Genomic DNA, 12,301 nt, shown 5'->3' with positions numbered 1-12,301 from the left:
AAAGATATCTATAAGAATACCTGAAGACAAACCTACAAAAGTGTTTCCGAGAAGCCAGACAAATAAGTTACGGATCACAAGTTGAAGACTAGAAGGGAGAAGAACAAGAATTTGTGAATTAAGAAGAAACTATAGAGCAATCACATGGAAAGGGGGGTGTAGAGGAAGGAGAAAGGCCACTGCTTGGTTTCAGGGGACAGGCTGTAGGCAACTGTGCAGGGCATGCCCACAGCAGAGGTGGGAGCACTATATGATTAGTACCTCTCCTCCTCCTCCATATGTACACAGCAGGCTCCCCGGGTGAGGCCAAGTGGGGACCCTACTGCCACTTACATAAATATGGGGGTTCACAGGCACGCAAGACACACGCACTCCACTCCACATCAGCTAAATGTAAACACACAGAAACTCATCACCCTCTGCTGGTCCCAGAACAGCACCCCCAGCACCCTGGCCCTAGCCACAATAACCTCTCCCCCAACACTCAGCCCTGTTCCCTAATCCACACTGGTGCAGATGCAGAATTTGGCAACAAGGGCACCTGGGTGGCTAAGCGGCTGAGCATCTGCCTTCGGCTCAGGTCATGATCAGCCCAACGTCCGGCTACCCGTTCAGGGGGAGTCTGCTTCTCCCTCTCCCTCTGCCGCTCACTCTGCCTGTGCTCTCTTGGACTTTCTCTCTGTGCATCAAATAAACAAAGAAAAAAATCCATAAATAAATTAAAATAAAAATGATAGTTAAGTTTTTGAGGTTGCAAATAATAAAATAATGATATTTTAAAGTCTATATAGAAATCAAGTGAGGGACACCGGGGTGGCTCAGCAGTTGGGAGTCTGCCTTCGGCTCAAGGCATGATCCTGGGGTCCCAGGATTGAGACCCTCATCTGGCTCCCTGCATGGAGCCTGCTTCTCCCTCTGCCTGTGTCTCTGCCTCTCGCTCTCTGTGTGTCTCTCATGAATAAATAAATAAAATATTTTTAAAAAGAGAAATCAAGTGTTTTCATTTCTGACTTGAATAAATTAAACATGGGTGTTGAAAAACAAAACTAACCTAATACATATTCTTTTCAGAATATAAAGACCACCTTCAGAATTCATGCTCAGACATGCACATACATATAAACACAGCCTCATATTTTATATCTCATTAGTAGGATAGTTTAGAGGCAGTAACTATTTCTTCTTTGACTTCATACCCTTAGTTTCTAGCCCACTACCTTCCTGCTTGATGTTTGGTATCTTCCTTCTTGTTGATGCTAAATGAATGAAGCTCCCAAGATATTGGCTGGCAAGCTTTTCTGAATAGTGTTACTACAGTCTACACAGCTATTTGTCCTCTCCCTGCTCTGATTCTGTGTTGTGAAGAGTAACTTATGTCTTTACTTTTCCTTACATCAACGGGAACACTGTTCTTCCCAGTATGTAAAGCATAGGCCTTATGCATCCTACTTTATGCAATGTTGCATTTCCAGTATCTGAGGACTTTAACAATCACCCATAAATTTTAGCCAAAAATCCACAGTAAATTGGGCCTGATCATCTACCATGTTACCTCAGAGTGTATTGTGGTTAGTATAAAGATTTATTGTGGCACTGGGCCATACATCTAGTAAGTTAATCTCTCCATTATTTATTGCTAAAATAGAACTAACTAAATCAAATTGTTTTCTCCATAAGAGCTCTAAGATTTTGGAACAAATACAACTGATGTCCCCTGGAGTCTACACTCTTGGCTAAAAAAATCAAAAGAATTCTGTTTCCATGCTTTACATTGTTGCTCTGGGTCACTTCCCTTGAGCTACACTTAGGATGAATTAAGAAAAGTAGTTTCTGATCAATACAGTAGGACTCTCCCCTTCTGTAAACTAGATACTATTTCTTTTTTTTTTCTTTTTTTTTAATGATAGTCACACACACACACACACACACACAGAGAGAGAGAGAGAGAGAGAGAGAGAGAGAGAGAGAGGCAGAGACAGGCTCCATGCACCGGGAGCCCGACATGGGATTTGATCCCGGGTCTCCAGATCGCGTCCTGGGCCAAAGGCAGGCGCTAAACTGCTGCACCACCCAGGGATTCCCAATACTATTTCTTTTAATGCAGCCTAAGATGGCAGCAGTGGGATGTGGTGTTAAACACTGTCAGATGTTTCATGGTTTTTATTCTGAGAGCCATCACTGCAACTCATGTAATTCTAAACGGAAGTGTAGGTCACAGTTGCTATGTGTCCTTACAGTTCTCTATTTTCACCCAAAATCATTGCCAGTCATGGCACTTAACTGCCTGGTCTATATCATAGGTCTGAGAAAATACCTTTGCTTTCTCTCACATTAAATAGTGGTCATTTCTTACCTTATACCTTCTAAAATTATCTATTTCCCCTTATACACAAGACTTTAGCTGGGTACTATTTTTAGATGAGCCAATGCCTTTTTCTAAATATGTTATCTAAAAGATGTACTCTTTTTCTAAATTATTTTCACATTTTTAAAATTTAAATTCAATTAATTAATATATAGTGTATTATTAGTTTCAGAGTAAGAGTTCCATGATTCATCATTCTTTTATAATACCCAGTGCTCAGGGCACCTGGGTGGCTCAGTGGTTGAGCATCTGCCTTTGGCTCAGATGGTGATTCCAGAGTACTGGGATCATGTCCTGTACGGGGCTCCCTCCCAGGAGTCTGCTTCTCCCTCTGCCTATGTCTCTGCCTCTCTCTGTGTGTCTCTCATGAATAAATAAATCTTTTAAAAAAATCTCTGTGCTTAGAATACCCAGTGCTCATTACATCACTCAGTTACCCCATCCCTCCACCTCCCACCCCTCCAGCAACCCTCACTTTGTTTATGATTAAGAGTCTCTTAGGATTTGTCTCCCTCTCTGATTTTGTCTTGTTTTATTTTTTCCTCCTTTCCCCATGATCCTCTTTTTTTGTTTCTTAAATTCCACATACGAATGAGATCATAGGATAATTGTCTTTTGCTGATTGACTTATTTCGCTTAGCATAATACCATCTAGTTCCATCCATGTCATTGCAAATGGCAAGATTTCTTTTTTTGATGGCTGAGTAGTATTCCATTGTGCATATATACCACATCTTCTTCTTAATGGGTGATGCCTCTTAAGAGGGCACTAGTTATGATAAGCACTGGGTGCTATATATAAGTGATAAATCACTAAATTCTACTGCTGAAAAAAATAAATAAAAGATGTTTTCTTTTTTTTATATTTTTCTTTATTTATTTATTTATGATAGCCACAGAGAGAGAGAGAGAGAGAGAGAGAGAGAGAGGCAGAGAGAGAAGCAGGCTCCATCCACCGGGAGCCCGACGTGGGATTCGATCCCGGGTCTCCAGGATCGTGCCCTGGGCCAAAGGCAGGCGCCAAACCGCTGCGCCACCCAGGGATCCCTAAAAGATGTTTTCTTAGGACAAATGCCCTTGAGAAAAACAGCCGTATTTATTCTTTAAAACAACAATCTCTTTAGCTCTATCCAAAGTAAAAATTACTAATTTTACTTAGTTGTAAATTACATTAATATCCAATTGGTTGGAAAAGCAAAAAGCCACCTTAAAATTACACGTTAGCTGTATTAACTATGTATCTGATAGTTTCAAAATGATGTCTGAAAACTTGTTAGAGAGTCTTTCATAAAGTTAATTATCATAAATTACTAAAAATGCTGGCAAGAGGTATGCTTTAATTCATCTCCTAACTACCTTCTACCCCTCTGCTATAAAGCAGAATGGTGATTGTCTTAGTACTGTTGAAAAAATGCAGAGTATAGACATTATATGATTCTAATAATAACATCAAATAGTCTGAGTAACTTTTTTAGATAATAATATTTTCCAATCTTTATGTAATTGTACTCAGTTAAAATATGAGATTCATTTTCCTACAAGGTCAATTAAATATGCAATTAAAAGCTACTCCCGCATGTCTTCCTCCCATGGCTGTCAGTGCAAATTCCCCAGGGTACCGATTTGTACATTTTACAGAATCATTCATGTGAACTGTATTCCAAATGGCTTTAAAATATTAAAAGTTCCATTTTACAATTTCTTCTGCTCAGTGATCAGTATGGTGAATCTCCTTCATCTTGATAAAGGTCATAAAGTTTTTGTCTTCTTCCAAGTGCCTGATTTTGTAAGTTGTAGCATGAAGAAAGAGTGAAGAGGAGAGAACAGGTCATGAAAAAGAAAGAGAATGGAGTCAGCATCAGGAAAGAGATGATATTTAAGAAGAATGAAGTTCCCCTCATTCTGGATATTTCTTTCTACCTTTTGTAACTTATTCAGTCAGATGGCCATTGGTCATGACTCAACAGAAGTGGAAAGAAGTGAACCTAAAAATAATCAAATTTTGTCTTTATAATTTCAAACATCTAGGTTCAGAGGAATAGAGATAATTTTTATCCAGAAGCAATATATTTAGGAGATGTTTTGATCAGTAGAAAAAATTTAATAGTTTCCCACTACCTTTCCATCCCCCCCAAAGTGTATGATCCTTTTGCACTGTTGGTTGGAATGCAAACTGGTGCAGCCACTCTAGAAAACAATATGGAGTTTCCTCAAAAAGTTAAAAATACAGCTACCCTACAACCCAACAATTGCACTACTAGGCATTTATAGAAAGAATACAAATATAGTGATTCAAAGAGGCACATGCACCCCAATGTTTATAGCAACACTATCCACAATAGCCAAAATATGGAAAAAGCCCAAATGTTCATCAATTGATGAGTGAATACAAAAGATGTGGCATATATATATATATATATATATATATATATATATATGTAATATTACTCAGCCAACAAAAAGAATGAAATCTTGCCATGTGCAACAACATGGAAGGAACTAGAGTCCATGACGCTAAGTGAAATAAGTCAGAGAAAGACAAATACCATATGATTTCACTCAGATATGGAATTTAAGAAACAAAACAGATGAATATAGGGGAAGGGAAGAAAAAATAAAATAAGATGAAAATAGAAAGAGAGGCAAACCAAAAAGGACTCTTAGCTATAGAGTTGCTGGAAGAGAGGTGGATAGGAGGATGGGGTAATTGGGTAATGGGCATTAAGGAGGGCACTTGTTGTGATGAGCACTGGGTGTTGTATGCAAGTGATAAATCACTAAATTCCACCTCTGAAACTAATACTACACTATACATTAACTAACTTGACTTTAAATAAAATCTCCAAAAAAAGGAGAGAGAGAGAATGAAGATGTGAATAAACAACAGCAGTGAAAAATGGGTACCTAATTATTAAGTAACCAACCACTTAAGATTAAATAAATACATATGACCCAGGAATCCCACTTCTGAGTATTTATCCAAAAGAAACTAAATCAGTATTTTGAAGAGATTTTTGCACTCCCATGTTCATTGCAACACTATTCACAAGATATGGAAACAAGCTAAATGTTCATCAATGGATGAATGGTTAAAGAAAATGGTATGTGTATATATAAAGGAATAGTATTCAGCCATAAAAAGAAGGAAATCCTGCTGCTGTGACAATATGGATAAATCTGGAGTACTTATGCTAAATGAAATAATGTAGACATGGAAAGATGAATACCATATGTACTCACTCATATATAGAATCTAAACAAAACAAAACAAAAGCCAAACTCATAGAAAAAGATAGTAGAATGGTGGTCACCACAGTCTAGATAGAGGCAAAAATGGGAGATGCTGATCAAAGAAGGGGTCAAACTTTCCATTATAAGGTGAATAAATTCTCATGCTCTCTTCAGCAGCACATATACTTAAACTGGGATGATACAGAGGAGATTAGCATGGCCCCTGTGTGAGGATGACATGCAAATTAGTGAAGTGTTCCACATCATATTTTTCCTCACACCATACACAAAAATACATTCAAAATGGATAAAACAGCTAAATGTGAGACACGAGACCATCAAAATCTCAGAGAAGAACATAGGCAGCAACCTCTTTGACATCAGCAATAGCAACTTCTTACTAGACACATCTCTGGAGGCAAGGGAAACAAAAGCAAAAATGAACTATTGGGACTTCATTGAGATAAAAAGATTCTGCACAGGGAAAGAAATAATCAACAAAACTAAAAGGCAACTGATGGAATGGGAGAAGATATTTGCAGATGACATATCTGAAAAAGGGTTAGAATCAAAAATCTATAAGGAACTTGTCAAACTTAACATCCTAAAAACCAAATAATCCAGTTAAGAAATGGGCAGAAGACATGAATTGACATTTTTCCAAAGAAGATATCCAGATGATTAACAGACATATGAAAAGATGCTCATCATGATTCATCATCAGAGAAATACAAATCAAAACTACAATGAGGTATCATCTCATATCTATCAGAATAGCTAAAATTAACAATGCAGGAAATAACGGATGTTGGGAAGGATGGAGAGAAAGGGGAACCCTCTTACACTGTTGGTGGGAATGCAACCTGGTGCAGCCACTCTGGAAAACAGTATGAGGGTCTCTCAAAAAATAGAACTACCCTACAATCCAGCAATTGTACTACTAGTTATTTACCCAAAGGATACAAAAATATTGATTCAAAGGGACACATGCACCCCAACATTGACCATTATCAATAACAGGTACATTATGGAAAGAGCGTCACTGTCCATTGACTGATGAATGGATGAAGAGGTGATACATATATACAATGGAATATTACTCAGGCATCAAAGAGAATGAAGTCTTGCCATTTGCAACAACGTAGATAGAGCTACTGTATATTATGCTAAGGGAAGTAAGTCAGTCAGAGACAAATACCATATCATTTCACTCGTGTGGAATTTCAGAAGTGGCAGATGAACATGGGGGCAGGGGGAAGAGAGAGAGGCAAACCATAAAACAGACTCTTAATTTTAGAGAACAAACTGAGGGTTGCTGGAGGTGGGCAGGGGAATGGGTTAAATAGGTGATGGGTATTTAAAGAGGGCACTTATTGTGATGAGCACTGGGTATCATACATAAGTGATTAATCACTAAATTCTACTCCTGAAACTAATATTACACTATATGTTAATCAACTGGAATTTAAATAAAAACTTGAAACCAAACAAAAATATAAGATGCATAAGTTATTGGGACCTAACATACAACATAGTGACTATGTTAATCATACTGTATAGTCGACTTGAAATTTGCTGAGTATAGGGGATCCTAAGCACTCTCACTATGTACACACAGAATAAAAAGTAACTATATATAATGAAGGATATGTTAATTAACTTGATTGTGGTAATCATTTAATAATATATATGTATCAAATCATCACATTGTATACTTTAAATACCTACGATTTTATTCAGCATTATATTGCAATAAAGCTGTAAAAAAGCATTAAATAAAGGTACAAATAACAAAATACAGTGACCAACATAGCAGAAATAAATACGAAAACCTAGATAACATGAAAAAAAATTCTAGGGAAATATAAACCAGCAAAGTGGCCCATCATGAAGAAAATCATAAAATCAAAGAAAGAGTAGAAAAATTTTTAGAACCACAAAGATATCAGACCTACTAAACTTTTTTTAGAAAGCCAATTTCAACTATAAAAAAATTCCAATATATAGAACAGAAAATAGACAATTTCTCACTTCCTAAGCTTAGTAATGTCTGTGGCCCCCAAGGCAGAAAAGCACAAGAAAGCAAAAACATATATTAAAAAAACTTATAAACACAGAAGCAAAATCCTAACAGAATATCAGCAATTCACAATCAATACTTCATTGTAATGAACTCTTGACCAATGGTTTAATCTCAACATTACAAGGATAGCACTATTTAAGAAAATTTCCAAAGTTAATTCACTAAAATAAAGTACCTAAATGAGAAACAAAACATGACTAAACATAGGCCAATATATCACCGAATGATATCCAGCAAACATTCATGAAAAAAAAAACCTTGGCAAACAACTTTCATAAATGTATCTACCAAATATGTATAGCAAATATATGTACAGTATAAGATGCAAATTAAGTTCAGAAATTTAAAAAGTTATCTCTTATCACCACTACTAATCAACACTGTCCTAAAGGTTCTAACCACAGCAAAAGATGAGAGAGAAAAAATAAGTGGCAAATGGATGCATCAGTTGGATGGATTTTCTGTTGGAAAATAGGAAATAAAACATTTTCAGTGGTTATGATCATCTATATAATCAATCCAAATAACCAACTGACAAACAGAATTAAAGAGGGAATTCAGCAGTGCCTAAATACAAGATCTACATACACACACAAAAAACCTAATAGCTACCCTGTAGAGCAACAATGAATCATTAAAAAAAATTGCTCAGAACTATGAAATTTGGAATGGAGACATTTGGATGGTTTTGAATGAATCTGAGAACTATGAACTTTAACATTACCTGAAGTCACATTTCCCAAATGAAACTTCCTTTCCTCTTTCCAATCTAAGAAAGCCAGCCCCTCCTTCATTAAAAAAAAAATATATATATATATACATATATACATATATGTATATATATATGAATATATGTATATAAGGCCACCTCTGGGCGGGACTTCTAGCCTCCACTCACTGGACCATGCTCCATTCTATTTCATTCCGGTTCATCAGAGAAACAGCCAGAAGCACTAGGCAGAGGCTGTGTCTCCATCTTTTTTTCCATGACCTAACAGGAGCCATTTTTGAGGTTGAGGCCTACGTCTCTGCTTTGTTAGCCCAGCTTTAGTTTTGTGTGTTGTCCCTTTGTGTGGTGATTTGGTGTTCCTGACCATGGTGTGGACAATCTTGGGCCTCGTACTTCCTCACATCTGCTGAGGCCGCCCTTTCAGGGCCTTGATACTATAGCCATGGCAGAGGCTGGTGTGCAGTGGGATGCAGCCCGCAACCTTATAACCTTTGAGGATGTTTGTATATACTTCACCCAAGAGGAGTGGGAGCTACTTGATGCTCAGAAACGTCTATACTGTAATGTGATTCTGGAGAACTTTCTACTGGTGACCTCAGTGGGATTTGCAATTTCCAGATACCATTTAATTCCCCAACCACGGCCAGTGAGAGAGTCTGTAGTTCCTGAAAATGTGGCGATAGGTCCAGCCGAGGCAAGGATCGTCCAGGGGAGCCTTTGCCCTTGTCATAAAGTAGAAAATGAAGATGAATCTTTTGAGCACGGTGTTTCTATAAAAGACTCACAGGTGAGAATTCTCAGAGTGAGTCCTTCTATATCCCAAAGAGCCACTCATGTAATATGTGTGACCCGATCTTGAAAGACATTTTGTGTCTGTCTGGGCATCAGGGCACATCCCTTGGGCATCAGCCACACCCATGTAGATCATGTGGAAGAACCTTCTGGGTCACTGTCAACATTGACCAAATCCTGAGGCAGCACAGTGGAGAGGCAGTCCCTAGAAAAGAAAATGACCAACCTCCTTTGTGAAGAGCTGCAGAAGCCACATGTCAGAGAAGGTCTTCACTTGAAAGAAGGATGAGGAGGACTCCTTGGCCAGCACTGGACTTGTCCAGCCCCATGTGACTCAAGATGAGGAGAAGCCATGCATCAGCAGCCAGTGTGAGGAAGCCTTTCATGCTGGACAAAAAGATTGCAAGTGCAGTGAATGTGGGAAAACTTTTAGCAACAAAGACAAATGTGTCCAACACCAGAAAATCCACACTGGAGAAAAGCCTTACAAGTACAATGATTGTGGGGATGTTTTTGTCTGCAACTCCAGCCTCCAAGAACACCAGAGAGTTCACATGGGATCAAGGTCTAATGACTGTGCTGAATGTGGGAAATCTTTTATCAGAAAATCCCATCTTATTCAGCACCAGAGAATTCACACTGGAGCAAAACCTTTTGAATGCAGTGAATGTGGGAAAGCCTTTGGCCACAAAGATACACTTACGCAGCACCAGAAAACTCACAGTGGAGAAAGGCCTTTTATGTGCAGCAGATGTGGGAAAGCCTTTCTCCACAAAGATGCGCTTGCTGAGCACCAGAAAAGCGACACTGGAGAAAAGTCCTACAAGTGCGATAGATGTGGGAAATTCTTTAGCCACAGCTCCTACATTAAAGTACATAAGAGAATTCACAGTGGAACAAGGCCTTATGTGTGCAGTGAATGTGGGAAAGCCTACATCAGCCATCCCCACCTTATTCAACACAAGAAAAGTCACACCACAGCAAAGCCTATGGATGAAAAGAATGAGGAAAATTCTTTCATGACAAGTCCAGCGTCAGTATGCACTGGAGACACAGCACCAGAGCAAAGCCGCATGTGTTCAGCGAATGTGGAGGGCTGATGGGAGATACTCCCACCTGGCTTGGCACATAAAAATTCATACCAAAGAAAGGCTTCTCGAGCCTCGGTGTCCATCGAAAGATGAATGGATAAAGAAGATGTGGTTTATGTATACAATGGAATATTCCTCAGCCATTAGAAACGACAAATACCCACCATTTGCTTCGACGTGGATGGAACTGGAGGGTATTATGCTGAGTGAAATAAGTCAATCAGAGAAAGACAAACATTATATGGTCTCGTTCATTTGGGGAATATAAATAATAGTGAAAGGGAATAGAGGGGAAGGGAAAAGAAATGGGTAGGAAATATCAGAAAGGGAGACAGAACATGGAAGACTCCTAACTCTGGGAAACGAACTAGGGGTGGGGGAAGGGGAGGTGGTCGGGGGTGGGGGCAACTGGGTGATGGGCACTGAGAGGGGCACTTGATGGGATGAGATGAGCACTGAGTGTTATTCTATATGTTGGCAAATTGAACACCAATAAAAAATAAATTTACAAAAAAAGAATTATTTCAAAAAAAAAGAAAGGCTTCCCATGTGTGTGAGTTTTGGTGATCCTTCAGCTTCATCTTTTAAGTTCATTTAGCACCAGGAACCTTACACTGAGGGAAGCCTTAAGAGAGCAGGGAACGTGCTTTCTCCTTGCTCCACACAGCATGACTCACAAAAGAGAAAATCTCTGCAAGGTGGCCTTTGAGATGGAGTCAACACCCTGAAGTTGAACTTCATACATCTAGCTCTCCATGCTGGGGAGAAAACTATAAGTGCCAGCTGTGTGTGGGGGGGTGGGGGGTTCAGGACCTACTTACATTTTCTAATCTTCCCAGGGCCTTCACTTGATCTGAGCAATGCCATTGCCTGCATCTGTTGTGGAGACCACTGCACTTCTGCCGGCAGTAAGGACCCCACAGTATGTGTCTGTCCCCCCAGTGTTCTCAGGTAAGGCACACCTTTACCCTCTCTCCTATTTCCTGGAGGGAGTCATGAGTGATGTGAACCCATTAGGGATCCTCATTTCCTGGCCTACAGATGGTTTCAGTGTGGACATGACTCAGCACCCAGATCTGAGCTGGAACCTGCTGCTGTTTTCCAGAGGTTTCTGTTTTCCATGGACAGTATTGACTCTACATGAGATGGCTGAGATGAATTTCTCCAGCCTCCAAATCACCCGTCCTTGGAACTGCCTGCCCCACACTGATCTGATTTGTGCAATGAAAATGCCTTATTGTTAAAGCCTTTGTTCTGTTCACTGTGTGGGGTTGATTGAGAAAAGAAATGGGCTTTCAAGAAGCAGGTCATGACTCACTGAGCTCATTGCTTCCCTTCACACCTGTATACAAGGGTGTTGATTGCTTTCCACAGGAAGAAAACTAGGACTGTGGGCTAAATAGAGTTGTGCTGTCCAATACAATAGGCACTAGCCACATATGACTATTGAATGCTTGAAATGTGGGTGGTGTGAGCTATGTTATAAAATGCACACTAGATTTCTAAAACATAGTATGAGAAAAAGAGTGAGAAAGAATGCAAAACATCTTATCTTTATACTGACTACATATTAAAATGATAATATTCAGGGCATATTGGGCTAAATAAAATATTAATTTTTTAAAGAAAAGAGAGAGCGAGATATGGGCTTTGCCAGCATGATGGGAAGATGGAGCCCCAAACTTTTTGTGCATCAGAGAAAATGGCAGGAGGGTAGAGAACAGTTCTCAGTCTAATTTAGCCTAATTGTCAATGCTGCCCAAGCCTTCTTAGGAAAATTTATTCAGCCTTGTAGGACTGATCTTAAAACTTAGATGTCATGATCTCCTATGAGCCCTCAGCTCACCCTGATGAAGGGTAAGTGGTATGACAACCTCTAGTTCTTTTGGGAACAGTAGGATTTAAGTCCCTTTTTCCTAGAGGATGTCTTATATTCCCCAACACTGTTGAGGTGCAGCTGTCTCCCAAGACCAACCCAGAAGTTACAGCCCCTGTGAAATCCAAAATTC

The 12,301-nt window shown here is 39.2% G+C and overlaps 1 protein-coding gene and 1 non-coding gene across 2 annotated transcripts; both read left to right on the top strand.

Moving 5' to 3' along the window:
- The first annotated feature begins 5,757 nt into the window (after positions 1 to 5,757).
- LOC129518922 (U6 spliceosomal RNA) lies at positions 5,758 to 5,864 on the top strand. The gene has a single exon (XR_008666260.1). It is a non-coding gene; the product is annotated as a U6 spliceosomal RNA (small nuclear RNA).
- Positions 5,865 to 8,851: 2,987 nt separating this feature from the next.
- Positions 8,852 to 10,301, top strand: LOC129517869 (zinc finger protein 773-like). Its single transcript, XM_055338003.1, has 2 exons — positions 8,852 to 9,196; positions 9,483 to 10,301. The coding sequence occupies exons 1-2, from the start codon at positions 8,852 to 8,854 to the stop codon at positions 10,299 to 10,301; spliced, it is 1,164 nt and encodes a 387-aa protein (XP_055193978.1).
- Positions 10,302 to 12,301: the final 2,000 nt, after the last annotated feature.

This window comes from Nyctereutes procyonoides, unplaced genomic scaffold (assembly GCF_905146905.1).
Source record: "Nyctereutes procyonoides isolate TBG_1078 unplaced genomic scaffold, NYPRO_anot_genome, whole genome shotgun sequence".
Lineage (NCBI taxonomy): Eukaryota > Metazoa > Chordata > Mammalia > Carnivora > Canidae > Nyctereutes > Nyctereutes procyonoides.
Note: the sequence above shows the minus strand (reverse complement) of the source record. Positions and strands in the feature narration are given on the sequence as shown.

Bases quoted from the DNA above. Each gene is read 5' to 3' on its own strand.
- LOC129517869 (XM_055338003.1), top strand. From the start codon at position 8,852: ATGGCAGAGGCTGGTGTGCAGTGGGATGCAGCCCGCAACCTTATAACC. The intron at 9,197-9,482 runs GTGAGAATTCTC...TTCACTTGAAAG, and splicing joins TTTCTATAAAAGACTCACAG to AAGGATGAGGAGGACTCCTT.